Raw genomic sequence first — 12,783 nt, 5'->3', positions numbered from 1 at the left:
AGCCGAACGCCAATCGCCGTAATCTTCACGTGATATCTAAATTTAGAGCCAATTAGCATCGAAATCGCCGTCTCAGATCACGCAATTAGCTAGTTACTGTCGCATCGAAGAGTGGCCTTTTCTCCCCCCCCAAAGCGGCAGATCCGTTCTGTTGCAATCCTCGTCAGTTATTCGTTCGCTCTGTTTCTCCTTTTTTCACAGGTATACAGCACGGCTCACCATGTTTCGCACCGGTATCCGCCGCTTCTCTTCCACCGCCCTTCGGGGAAGCGAGAGCTTGGTGGCTCAAGCCGAAGCTAAGAATCAGTATGGAATCGGAGTCTCCAGGGCGCAAGGCGTCGTGAAGGGCCTGACCGGAGGTATTTCGACAGTTCTTTTGAAAAATGCTGCATTGAATAAAGAAGCTCGATAATGCTAACGTATCACTCTCTCGAAGCAATTGGAAACACCCCTCTCATCCGTCTCAATCGGCTCTCCGAAGAGACCGGCTGCAATATCCTTGGAAAGGCTGAATTCCAAAACCCTGGCGGCAGCGTCAAGGACCGTGCTGCATTATTTGTCGTCAAGGATGCCGAGGAACGGGGTTTGTTGCGCCCGGGCGGCACTGTCGTCGAAGGAACAGCTGGAAATACTGGAATTGGCCTCGCCCACGTTTGCCGCTCCAAAGGATACAAGTTAGTCATTTACATGCCAAATACCCAATCGCAAGGCAAGATCGATCTCCTCAGACTGCTTGGCGCTGAGGTATATCCGGTTCCCGCTGTCGCATTTGAGAACCCAGAAAATTACAACCACCAAGCGAGAAGACATGCCGAATCGCTCGACAATGCCGTCTGGACAAATCAGTTCGATAACACGGCCAACCGCCGAGCACACATTGAAACCACAGGCCCCGAGATCTGGGCACAAACGAAAGGCAAAGTTGACGCTTTCACGTGCGCCACCGGAACTGGCGGTACGCTCGCCGGTGTCACAAGATATCTCAAGGAAGTCAGCAACGGCCGGGTAAAATGTTTCCTTGCCGACCCTCCGGGCTCCGTTCTCTACAAATATGTGTCCAGCGGTGGAAAACTCATCGAGAGAGGAGGAAGCAGCATCACTGAAGGCATTGGCCAGGGCCGGGTGACAGATAACCTCAAACCAGATATTGAGCTTATGGATGGGGCCTTACAAATCGCCGACGAAAAAAGCATCGAAATGGTGTACCGTTGCCTTGATGAAGAGGGACTTTACATCGGTGCCAGCTCTGCCCTGAACGTTGTTGCGGCGAAAGAAGTTGCCGAGAAACTGGGCAAGGGCCATACGATCGTCACGATGATTTGCGATGGTGCTTATAGATACGCCGATCGATTGTTTTCTGATAAATGGTTGAGAACCAAGAATCTCAGAGATGCGATACCCAAACACCTAGAGAAATATATTGTGTTGCCATGATTTACGACATATGCTCTGCTTTCTTTTGGTCGATGGTCAACTCGAGCCAGCTCGAGCATCCTCTACGTATTTTTTCCTTTCGCGTCTGATAAAGCGCTGGTGCTAGATTTTGGCAGCCACTGGAAATGATTCATGAGTAGGCTTCATGATCGTGCCGCTTTATGTTATAGTGTCATTAGTGAATGAATGTACATAGATACATAAATAGCTTTATATACATGGCATCGTGACATGATTGTTGCGAAGAATTCGGACAATCTTTTCTATATACTCGACTCTGCTTGGGCAATCAGGCTCAAACCTTTTTCAACATCCAAAGTTCCCCCGGCGATAAGATACCGGATCATCGGGCAGCAACCTGCCATTCCACGCTATTTTTGACCCTAATCGCATTTAACGGTACTTCATCCCCGGATGTAGTGGAGATATCCTCTTCGAAAGGTGTTATATTCCCCCTGTTGGACCGGGCTACAGAAATAAAATGATTTTTGGAGCGCCGTTTTGCGTCTGGGTTGAGTTGGTGTTCAAGTTCGTTGATCCTCTGGAAATTTCGTTTCGGTTCCCCACCCTTCTGGTCTACCATGTTCCTTTTGTAACCGTTTTCATACGCTCTTGGGCGCTGAGTTGGATGGCTGGTGCTGTTGCGAGTGGACTCTAGAGTGGAGTTGAACGCATCGAAAAAAGTAGAAAGGAGTGGTCGGAGGGTAGGAAGACAAGCGCATACAATACCGAAAGCGACTTCAATCAGGCTCCAAAGGCTTGGATTTGAGAAGGTGTCTAATGGAGCCGCCAATGTTAGCATTGCTTTCCTCCCTCTTTTTTCCTTTTGTTCTGGCATAGTCAGTGTTGGTGGAGGCTGAACTCACAGCTCACGTCCTGGAAGTCCATAGAGAAAAGCGTTATGAAGCGATAGATACTCGCAAATATAACACTAGGAGCATCATATTGTTAAAAGTGAAGAACAGAATGCGAGCAAGAGTCCACTCACAATCCCCCTAGGATAAAAATCGTGGCGATAGATAAACGATGGAGAACAGACGCATGAAGCCGCCATATAACTGGCATCGGCAACAGTAAGATGCAGAAGTCGGTACAAATATTAGGTACCGCATTCCCAATGAACGACGCTTTCGTGTCGATGCAGCTACCGGATGCCATCACGTCCCATGCCCTGTGGACCGGGGTGCATTGAAATATGCTGACGCAATTAATGGCAATTCCCCATGAAATCGTCGTGAAGGAAAGAATATAAGCCGCAGTCTTGAAGGTTCGAGTCTCGAATATGCGGCTGTAGAATGATAAAATGGAAAGTTTGACCAGGACGACCCCTGTGCAATATACGCACTCCCAAGGAACCATTATCTATGTGAATAGCTACTTAGACACCGGGAAACTGGTGCTATGAGACGATCAGACGTACCATCAGAATTGTTCTCGTGTCTTGGGGGCGTACTCTATCAGTGGGGACCGCCATCCCGTAATGTGCGGCTGATAAGGAGCTATGTGAGCATCACTTTCCCCGTATCCTCGCAGCTTGTTGGAGATACGTACACAGCAGAGCAAGGGCCATTGAAGCGAAGGTAAATACCTATCTCAGTCAACCCCAACATCTGTATTGGCACTGTGCATATACCATGCCGTCTTACCAGTGCAGCAACGATGAAGGCATCATCAAGTCCTAGCTTGATCCGTCTTATATATCTCGATAAAAGCCTGAGACAAACGAAGAAAGCTGCTACAACGGATACTGCAACGGCAGTAGCTCTCACTGTATGCTGGCGGTCTGTGTAAGGTGATTGACCCGGTATATACGGGTTTGAGGGCCTTTCTGAGGACATCTTCAAAGCCTCAAGGACGGTATAGCCTGGCAGTGGGCACAAGAATTGACCAAGGAAAGACCGAAGGTCAATTCCCCTCCAGAACTAGATATACACCCAACATTAACTGCAGGACGAGCGTGCGAGGGTCCCCGGAAACAATGACATCCTAAGCATTTCAGGATGTAGCATCACGGTGCTCACACTTATTCATGTAGGCCCCGCTTGAAAATTCTATTACAAGGAGACCCATCTCCAGACTCCAGGAAGAGATAAAGTGGGTATCATTATGAAGCAATTGGGCATGGGTCAAGGCTTGTCGGTCACAAGCAAAGCTGTGCTATGGCAGTATGCCCGGTGGGAGCAGCCCTTGAACGTGGTCCCCAAATTCGACCCATGATCTGCATCTCCAGGCAAATATTGTGCAAGTCCTAGGAGATGACTGCAGACTCCATCTCAGGACCAGAGTACGAAGCTGGTTCTGCTCCACATTGCGGGTCCACGAGCCGTCCCTTTTCCAGGACCGAAGAAGGAAGAAGAGAAGATAAATGGGAAAATAGAGACAGCTATAGGCAGTGAAGGCGTGAGTCTGCTGCCAATCGTCTACAAGGCAAAGGCGAAGCGATTGACGGAGTCGCAAACCTTTTCGATCGGGGAAGTGCGCGAATGCAGATGGAGGCGCATCTTGGCGCAGCAAAGTTTGGTCTCACTTTGTTCAAGAGACCAGTTACTTAGTTAATTATCGCCGATCCACACTGGAAGCGGAAACTTTGTGTTCTATGGCATTACAAACAAAATAGAAAGAATCTCAATCTCAATCGAGGCCTGCCTGGAGACCAACCACGAGCCGACAATGAGGTGAGGCAAGTCGTTTGGCCCAGTTCACAAAACGCCCTGGACAGCATGGTGGAATGTGTTGATTATCAACGACTCCCACGTTGTGTGCGAGGACTTGGATTATACCCTTGAATGAAGGGATCTTTCCAAAGCTCCATCCTCGCATTCGGAGCCCACCCAGGGTGCAGGGGTCCCTTGGTCGATCAAATAATAACCATTATTCTTGCACTTCACTCTGAAGTTGCTGTGTCTGAGGCTGAGTCTATCTCAGTAAAAGACAGTCCTGAAAAGTGGAGAAGGGCGACTTTCCTAGCATCAAGCCGGAAATCGGCAGTTGACGCTATCGATTTCTCTAAGACATTTTTTGTCTTCCTCCCCATAAATATCCCATATCCGGCTAAACGATACGGGGAACCCAGAATGCTCTCCATGACAATGCCGAATCGTCCGACCGGGGGGGAGAAATCAGGAAGAGCACACCAGCCCAGCACAGTATTTTCTTGACAAAAGGGTCTGAAATCCGCGCAATTTTGTGAAGGAAAGGCCTTAGAGATTTCGCACATCATCCTACCATTTTATCAATATGCTACCAAGCTCAGCATCTACGAATCCCACGATCGTCCTTGTTCACGGGGCCTGGCATTCGCCCGAATGCTTCGATAGTCTCCGCAAAGTGCTTGAGGACCATGGCTATCCAACGGAGGCGCCTGGCCACCCTTCAGTGGGAGCCGAGCCGCCGACCAAGACACTAGAGGACGACGTGATCAATATGCAGATAGTATTGAATAAGCTGATCGAGGACGAAGGGAAAGAAGTCGTCCTTGTGGGCCATTCATACGGCGGAACCGTGATTTCCAATGCCAGCGACGGGCTGGGACGTGACCAGAGAGCGGTAGCTAAGAAACGCGGAGGTATCGTGCTGGCTATCTATTTGGCGGGATTCTTGGTACCGAAAGGCGCCACCTTATTTGATGGACTGGGCGGTGCGTGGGCACCGTGGATGAGATTCAATGTAAGTCAGAAGTAAACCTGCCATAGAAGCTGTGAAATGCACTGGTTCCGCCCGCCCTCGATATCGGAAACCTTTTAGGACGGGGGGTGTCTGCGAAAGAAGCAGGTACATCAAGGGTCAATTGTAAGAATAAATTTAAAAAAGAAACAAAAGAAAAGAAAAGAAAAAAAAGAAAAGGAGAAGTAGGAAGAAGAATTGATATGCTAACACTCAACCACTCATCCAACCTTTGAATAGGGCGAATACTCTTATGCCTCTGATGAAGCCAAGCGCTTCTATGGTGACCTCTCCCCAGAAAACCAACAGAGATGGGTATCAAAACTTCGCCACGGGTCCAAAGCATCCTACCTCTCTCTGATCACGCACGACCCATGGAGGCACATGCCTTGCGGGTATATTCTCTGCGAAAATGACTGCGCTCTGCCATTCCCGGTCCAAAAGATGTTGGTATCCTCCACTGAGCAGAAAATGCAGGGCGACAGCAGCATTGGTGCTCAGAAGCTATTGACGGCGAATTTAAAGGCTTCTCATTCACCATTCCTGAGCATACCGGAAAAGACAGCCGAAGTCATCGAGGATATGATCGGCAAAATATGTAGAAGCTCTTAGAAAAATTGAGGCTGGCACTGCCTGTATATACAAACCTGTATATTACCCCCCATGATCCGAATATGCTCCGCATCAAAGTCTCTACTCTTTTCCATTGCTCTCAGTTGGTCCTAGCAATGTAAAATGCAAAGACATGAGAATAATTATGTATAGAGCCTAGGTTTTAGTTAATTAGGTACTAGTAATTGAAGAAAAAGGGGGGATGTGGACTTGAAACGAAAACTGCGTTTGTATGAGGCTCGAACGCTGTACAATTAATGCAAAGCACGGTAGCTTTTGAATATGGGGGATAGGGAATGAGCAGGCAATTGCTGATGTGAGGATCATCTCGTAACGAAATGATAAAGGAGGGTCATGGAACCGAAATAAGGATATGATATAGACGATGACAGGTATCTGCCGGGATCGTGTAACTATAACACGGTCACGTTCCAAGAAGCACCATATCCGTTGTATCCAACGCCGCGGATGTTCCATTCAGACCACATCGGTTGAGTATTGTCTCCTGCATCCGTAGCGCGACTGTATATAGTTTTATTCGATCCCTGGTCGACTTTGATACGTGCTTTCCAGAGAACCCAGCACCATTTGTACCGATTCTGTGGGCCGGCACCGTGTAGCTCAGCTTCAACCCACGTATTTCCTTCGTCTCCTGATACCTCTACGCGGATCACCGGCCCTTGATCGCCCTGGGGAACAGCATAACCTCTAACTTCGATTAGGCCGTCAGATCCCTGAAAGATGGTTTCGTCATCGTCGGGAACCGCGACAACTGAATTCACAAGGTTTTCCTGCATGGATGGGGCTTTATCCCAGTAATCTTCTGCCATCTCCCAGGTGAGAACTTCGGGTGGGAGGACCTTGTAGTCATGTGCCTGGTAATAATTGGGAGATTCTGTCTTCCGGACCATAATACAATCGAGCCATTTAACCCATCGAGCTCCGATGATTCCAGGAATAACTACACGGACAGGATAACCATAGTCAGGGGTGAGTGTCTCTCCATTCATCTGGGGAAAATGCGTTAGAGGATCCATTCAACCGCCCTGATATCCCTACAACATCAAGCGAACCCAGTAAGTCACGGATTTTGACTTACCTCAAGGGCTAAAATAACATCCTTGTCCTGCTGGAGGGCCCTCCATAACTCAATACTGCCAGCATAGCAGTTGTCATCTTCGCACATGGCCTGAAAGCACAAAAATTCTACATGGAGCGGACTCTGTGCTGCATATTCGCTTTTAACCCCGGCTCTTAGCAGAACGTCTCTTAATCTTGGGCCTCTCCATGTGCAATTCATCACGGCGCCATCTCTCCAGTCAACACCACGAACTTCTTTTAGCTTAGTTCGCATCGTATGCCGCCGGTTGCCGGCACACTGGAGGGCGCAGGTCACCTCATGTTGAGCGAACTCATCTCGCAGCTGGGTCAGGGTGAGTGTCAAGGGCCGCTTGACCTCGCCGCCGACTTGGACCAGGTGTAAACTTCCATCGATAGCTGGGAAGATGCTGTGATTCCGATGATACGCTCCGGATCTGGTGATGAACCTGTCCTTGCGTGGTTAGCTTGACGTGGAGGTGAAACAAAGCGCATTGCTTGGCGAAACCAACAACAGCTTGCGTCCTGACAAGGATCTCAAGCTCGCAAGTCCAGGGATAATAAGCTCGGCCACTTACCTGGAGACAAGATCCCTGAGACGCGGCTCGCGGTTAAGCGGGCTCTCACCCTAACGGAGAATTAACGACAAATTAGAAGCTTTCATTTTTTGCACTGTCATTCGAAGACAGCAAAGACGTCATTTTTGTTAGTCCAGGGCGGAGGAAAGCTTACAGGACTCGCCATCTTGGCTCAGACCACCGAATTGCGACCGCAAAAATTGAATGTATTATGAGCTACACAAAGAAAGAAAAGAGAAAAGAGAAAAGAAAGCAGGAGGAGAATTGAGAAGAAGGAAAACTGAGTCTCCAGGGCGTCCAACCGTTGGGGCAAAAAGGATGGCGGCACCTTTAAATTTCTTTTCTCAGGCGCTCTAAGATCGGCAGGCACTTGGTGATCCGGGCTTGCGGTGCAGGGTGATTGGCGCCTTTGAGTAACGTCTGGATAGATCTTCCGAAGATTGTGCTATCAAGCAAGTAGATTTGGGTTTTGATAACGCGACTGGCGCGCTGGCATGCGCATGGCCAACGGTATTAGCCTCAAGTATTCTTCGCCGATGGGTCGCCGATAGCCGTCTACCAAGGTGAGGGGGACTGCGGGGAGACTGCATGGAAACAGGGCGTGCCCGCTTGCCCACAAGCCCGCAAGCTCCGTGCCATGGCAGGTGATGACATCAGGCCTTGATCGCCGCTCTGGAGAATTTGGAGAAGCATGGGGTAAGGAAGAGGTGCTGCTAGCACATGGAACTGTTGCACAGGTATTACCTGAGAGCGCGTTGAATGGAAATTACACGGCTGGCGATTGGCTGGCACCACATCCTTTCTGAGATGACCAGGTTGTACAGAGTATATTTGGCGCTTTGCCAACTTGTGGCTGGGAGACAGCTTGAACGTCCAGAACTCTCCATCACACGCTTGGAGTAATTATTCTAACGTGCAGACAAGCATGCAGCCACTGACTCTGGCAAGTTGCCTGGTCATGCTTTGCCAATGCTAAGAATCCCAAGAGAATCCCATGATCATGAACTAACGCGCTGTTTCAATAATATAAGATGATCCCTCTCTTCAAAAATTGGTCTAGATTTAAATTTACAGTCAGTATTCTGAATACCACCTTTCTTAGTTAACGCCCGCAAATGCAACCGGATTGTTTTTGGTACATGTAACGCCAAACATCCAAAACTCCTGCAAAGCCCAGAATCCGCCCATTTTAGGGTATGTAGTAGCAAAACAGTTTTCCAAAAGGGTAGAGTTTGCCTGTATGGGGGTTTCGAAACCCTAATCCGAGGGCTGTCGCATGTATGCATCAATGGCAGCACTAAATGCGGCGAAACCAGCGCATCCCAGTGCCGCAGCCTGAGGCCCAGCCTTGGCACCCAATATTCCGCCAGTGATGCATCCAGCCGCAATGCCATTTGTAAGGTCGTTCTTGGCGCGAAGACCCTCTATGCAGCATTCTGTTCCGCTGAAAAGGGCGCCCACGATGGCAAAATTTTTCGCGGAGCTGAATGACCGACTACCCATATCTTTAAATCCTCGCCTGAGCTGTTCACGAACGGGAAGACTCGAAATTTCACGGCCTTGCGGTGTGAGAGGTGTATCGTACGACATCTAAAGAACGGTTGTATCAGCAAGACATCGGGAAAAAAAAAAAAACAACACACACACACACACACACACACACACACAGACAAAGAGAGAGAGAGAGAGAAAGGGGAGGATGGAGAGGGAAGGAGATAGAAGGAAATGCCATGGATGCATACACTGCTCATGAATAGACCGAACGCTCCGCCCAGGGCGAAGCCCATTCCACCTGCCATCACGGCTTTCATTGGACATGATTCCATCGCGGCTTGAATCTATCGTGGTTTGGTGTTAGCGATCCATCTGGAGGAGCAAAAGCCACGCAGCGCTCAAACATACATTTCGCACAATAGCCTGCTCTTGCTCGCTCATCCCCCCAGGAGCTGCCCCGGCGGTGGCCCCAGGTCTGGTCATTCCCGGGAAACTCATGGCTCCGCGTCAGTCAGCCAAAGCGCGGCGAACGATAAACCCCCCCCGGTATAGATTTAGATAAGACTTTCTTCGAGGAGTGTATGTTAAAAAAGAGCGACTAGTAAGACATGGAGTGTGAAAAAAAGCTGGAAAGATTGAAACAGTTTGCGCCCGCGGCCGCAGCCAACGCCTCAAAACTTCCGCGCCTGCGAAATTCGTCGAGTTCAAATTTTGCTACGGCCAGCGGAACGGACCCACCGCGCAGGGCTTGGCGCCACCAATCAGGTCGGAGTCTCGCCGCGAACGTGTCAGTTTTGCACGCCGTACTAACTGCTGCTACGGAGTACTATTCTGTTACTGTTAGTTTACTATATTACTTGGATAACAACGGAGTACGGATATCCTTCTCACTGCTTCGTATTTCCTGTGAAAGGAGCATTATCCGAGTCTCCCATGATACGTGGCTTTAGACGATCACTGAGTGCTCAGCCGTAACAGTTGGCTACACGAAATTCTAGCAGTGATCTCAGCTCCCTCAAGCATCACACAGCTCAAGAGATGTACAAAGTCCCCAAGAACTCGGGCTACTTTGCAGCGAGAAACACACAAGGGCGTTTGATTGGTTACGTAGTTAAAGGGTTAGGTCTGGTGGATGTGGTAACTCCTGTGGCTCCGAAGGGTGAGTTTGGAAAGCCCTTAGGGTTTCCGGATCTCACCACTTTGAATGGAGTCGAGACTGATTTTTAACGAGCGGCAACGTGTCCTTCGGATGAGAAAAAGGATAGGATGCTTGACATAGAACACCATCCCATACCCCCCAGAATGAACAATGATACCGGGGCCACAGCTTAACATAACCATTCACATCAGTAGTTTCTCCTTACCCGATGTACGTACAGACCTCTACACCGTATAACTACTATACCCCTATCCTCTGTGGATCAGAGCGTGCAACTTCTTATGTAAGAAATACTCCTGTTTGGCTGCTTGTCCACGCACTCTGTAACGGAGTATATAATCCCTTCACCTGGCGTCCTGGCTTGATGGTAGAATTAATTGTTTCAACACAAAAAAGAGCAGAAGAGCGTCAACATCACAATGGGTGTGGCGATGTGCTCTGTTCCTTGCCTGTCTGGGTCCCAGGAATTTCCGGGATTTTGCCGAGCGCGGCGGCCAAGGAAAATGTGAATAAGCTCCCGCTCAGCTCTTTTCCCCGAAAAGCTTGTATCTTGGTTTCTTCCTGTCCCTTCGTTTTCTCGAAGCAAAGACAACCGCATCGTGGGCCATGTCGGGCTCAAGGAATCTGGCTCTCGCCTTTCGGCGGGCGCGCACAAGCAGGGGTCAGTTCAATCTCCGACACCGACAGCCCCTCTGCCTCTCGATCCGGCCGTTCAACAACACCACAACGGCTACCCTGGAGGCCCACCAGCCCTCTTCCTCCACCACGCCTACGACGCAACCCAAGTTCACCACGGACGCGTACCCGCAGATCAAACGAAACCCAAGCTTCTCCGAAATAACCAGCGAACATGTCCAACACTTCAAAGATCTTCTCGGTGCGCAGTCGGCAGTCATCGACGGCGTCACTGCGGATGCGGCCGACGACATCGAGCCATTCAATCGAGATTGGATGAAAAAGTATCGAGGGCATACAAGGCTCGTTTTGAAGCCGCAATCCACCAGGGAAGTGAGCCTGATACTACAGTATTGCAATACGAACAGGCTGGCCGTGGTACCGCAGGGTGGGAATACTGGATTGGTCGGTGGTGGCGTGCCGGTGTTCGATGAGATCGTGATAAACATGTCACGCATGAACCGGATTAGGTCCTTCGACGAGAATTCAGGTGTCATTTCTGTGGATGCGGGTGTTATTCTCGAGGTGGCTGAGAAGTATCTCGCGGACAGAAATCACATTTTCCCGCTTGACCTGGGTGCCAAGGGGTCTTGTCATATCGGAGGGAACCTGGCAACAAATGCTGGCGGACTACGACTGCTTCGTTATGGGAGTTTACATGGAAACGTCCTTGGCCTAGAAGCTGTGCTTCCCGACGGTACCATCGTTGACGACATGTGCGCTCTGCGGAAGAACAACACTGGATATGATTTAAAGCATCTCTTCATTGGCGGGGAGGGAACAATCGGTATCATTACGGGTGCTTCGATAATCTGTCCTCAGCGCCCGAAAGCCGTCAACGTTGCCTATTTTGGGCTGCAGAGCTACGACCATGTACGCAAGGCTTTCCGTGAGGCCAAGGTTCATTTGTCCGAAATTCTCTCCGCCTTTGAATTGATGGATGGACGAAGCCAGGATATGGTTTTTGATGTTACGGGCCTCAAGAAGCCCCTTGAGGGGTCTTATCCATTCTACTGCCTTATTGAAACCAGCGGCTCCAATGGAGAACACGACAGCGCCAAGTTGGAAGCATATTTGGAACACGTTATGGGTGAGTCCATCGTTGAAGATGGCGTTTTGGCTCAGGACGGAACCCAGGCTCAATCACTATGGCGCTGGAGAGAAGGAATTACTGAAGCGCTGAGCCATCTTGGAGGGACATACAAGTACGACGTCTCCATCCCGCTTGCAGAGCTTTACCAGCTCGTCGAAGACACAAAGGAGCGCCTCACTAAGGCGGGATTGGTTGGCGATGATGATAGCTACCCCGTCCGCGAGGTTTTGGGTTATGGCCACATGGGCGACTCGAATCTCCACTTGAATGTCGCTGTGAGAAAATACACAAAAGAAGTGGAAAATATGATTGAACCGTGGGTGTACGAATGGATTCAAAGGCGGAATGGCAGCATTAGCGCCGAGCACGGGTTGGGAATCGCGAAGAAGGAATTCATTGGATACAGCAAGAATGATACCATGATCAAGCTGATGAAACAATTGAAAAATCTTTATGACCCGGTGAGCATTGCCCACTTCCCATCCTTCAGTACAAGTGAATTCTGCTAATATGGCTGCCACAGAATGGAATAATGAACCCATATAAATATATCTAATCGTCCTTGAGAACCCCTGTACACCAAATATAGATGCTACTGCTTTCGATATACTCTAGGAGTTGGAGAGAAATATTTAATTGCAATATTCTTTAGAATCAGAGAAATGCGTTGACTTCTGTTTGCCCCGGGAATACTGTACTACGTAACTTCAGGATGTACGGAGCACTCCGTAGTTGGCTAGTTACCGAGCAGTAATTGAGTTGAGGAGATCGCTCCCTTCCACCAAACAGGAGGAAGAAGCGTGCAGGTCGATTGTCCGGGATTTTCCTTGTCCAACGCGTTCGTCAGGCGTTCGGAAACCCGACCAGCCCAGGACGCTACCATAGGCTCGGAATGCCAAACGTGCCGGCTGTTGCCCTAGACAACCTGCCTTGTTGACCCTTCAAAACACTGTCACGGGAGAAAATCAAAGATTACC

At 49.5% G+C, this 12,783-nt stretch overlaps 6 protein-coding genes across 6 annotated transcripts; 3 read left to right on the top strand and 3 right to left on the bottom strand.

Annotated features, from left to right (window-relative positions):
• The first annotated feature begins 141 nt into the window (after positions 1 to 141).
• Positions 142 to 1,709, top strand: CIMG_06430 (cysteine synthase). The gene is made up of 2 exons (XM_001242533.2): positions 142 to 359; positions 437 to 1,709. The coding sequence occupies exons 1-2, from the start codon at positions 221 to 223 to the stop codon at positions 1,432 to 1,434; spliced, it is 1,137 nt and encodes a 378-aa protein (XP_001242534.1). The 5' UTR covers positions 142 to 220; the 3' UTR covers positions 1,435 to 1,709.
• Positions 1,710 to 1,777: 68 nt separating this feature from the next.
• On the bottom strand, positions 1,778 to 3,845 carry CIMG_06429 (uncharacterized protein; the record flags this gene model as incomplete). The annotated part of the gene is made up of 6 exons (XM_001242532.2): positions 3,081 to 3,845; positions 2,986 to 3,022; positions 2,855 to 2,922; positions 2,423 to 2,796; positions 2,301 to 2,365; positions 1,778 to 2,211 (listed from the first exon to the last, which is right to left on the bottom strand). The coding sequence occupies exons 1-6, from the start codon at positions 3,270 to 3,272 to the stop codon at positions 1,778 to 1,780; spliced, it is 1,170 nt and encodes a 389-aa protein (XP_001242533.2). The 5' UTR covers positions 3,273 to 3,845.
• Positions 3,846 to 4,671: 826 nt separating this feature from the next.
• On the top strand, positions 4,672 to 5,709 carry CIMG_06428 (uncharacterized protein; the record flags this gene model as incomplete). The annotated part of the gene is made up of 2 exons (XM_001242531.1): positions 4,672 to 5,100; positions 5,338 to 5,709. 2 exons carry the CDS (start codon positions 4,672 to 4,674, stop codon positions 5,707 to 5,709), a joined length of 801 nt encoding a protein of 266 aa, XP_001242532.1.
• Positions 5,710 to 5,829: 120 nt separating this feature from the next.
• On the bottom strand, positions 5,830 to 7,766 carry CIMG_06427 (sulfite oxidase). The gene is made up of 4 exons (XM_001242530.2): positions 7,540 to 7,766; positions 7,386 to 7,435; positions 6,809 to 7,256; positions 5,830 to 6,719 (listed from the first exon to the last, which is right to left on the bottom strand). The coding sequence occupies exons 1-4, from the start codon at positions 7,549 to 7,551 to the stop codon at positions 6,123 to 6,125; spliced, it is 1,107 nt and encodes a 368-aa protein (XP_001242531.1). The 5' UTR covers positions 7,552 to 7,766; the 3' UTR covers positions 5,830 to 6,122.
• A 663-nt stretch (positions 7,767 to 8,429) lies between these two features.
• On the bottom strand, positions 8,430 to 9,527 carry CIMG_06426 (mitochondrial import inner membrane translocase subunit tim22). The gene is made up of 3 exons (XM_001242529.2): positions 9,288 to 9,527; positions 9,128 to 9,223; positions 8,430 to 8,975 (listed from the first exon to the last, which is right to left on the bottom strand). Exons 1-3 carry the CDS (start codon positions 9,375 to 9,377, stop codon positions 8,643 to 8,645), a joined length of 519 nt encoding a protein of 172 aa, XP_001242530.1. The 5' UTR covers positions 9,378 to 9,527; the 3' UTR covers positions 8,430 to 8,642.
• A 1,092-nt stretch (positions 9,528 to 10,619) lies between these two features.
• Positions 10,620 to 12,468, top strand: CIMG_06424 (D-lactate dehydrogenase 2). The gene is made up of 2 exons (XM_001242527.2): positions 10,620 to 12,267; positions 12,330 to 12,468. Exons 1-2 carry the CDS (start codon positions 10,645 to 10,647, stop codon positions 12,360 to 12,362), a joined length of 1,656 nt encoding a protein of 551 aa, XP_001242528.2. The 5' UTR covers positions 10,620 to 10,644; the 3' UTR covers positions 12,363 to 12,468.
• Positions 12,469 to 12,783: the final 315 nt, after the last annotated feature.

Source organism: Coccidioides immitis (assembly GCF_000149335.2).
Source record: "Coccidioides immitis RS genomic scaffold supercont3.2, whole genome shotgun sequence".
Classification (NCBI taxonomy): domain Eukaryota; kingdom Fungi; phylum Ascomycota; class Eurotiomycetes; order Onygenales; family Onygenaceae; genus Coccidioides; species Coccidioides immitis.
The sequence above is the reverse complement of the archived record's forward strand: the minus strand, read 5'-3'. Positions and strand labels throughout refer to the sequence as shown.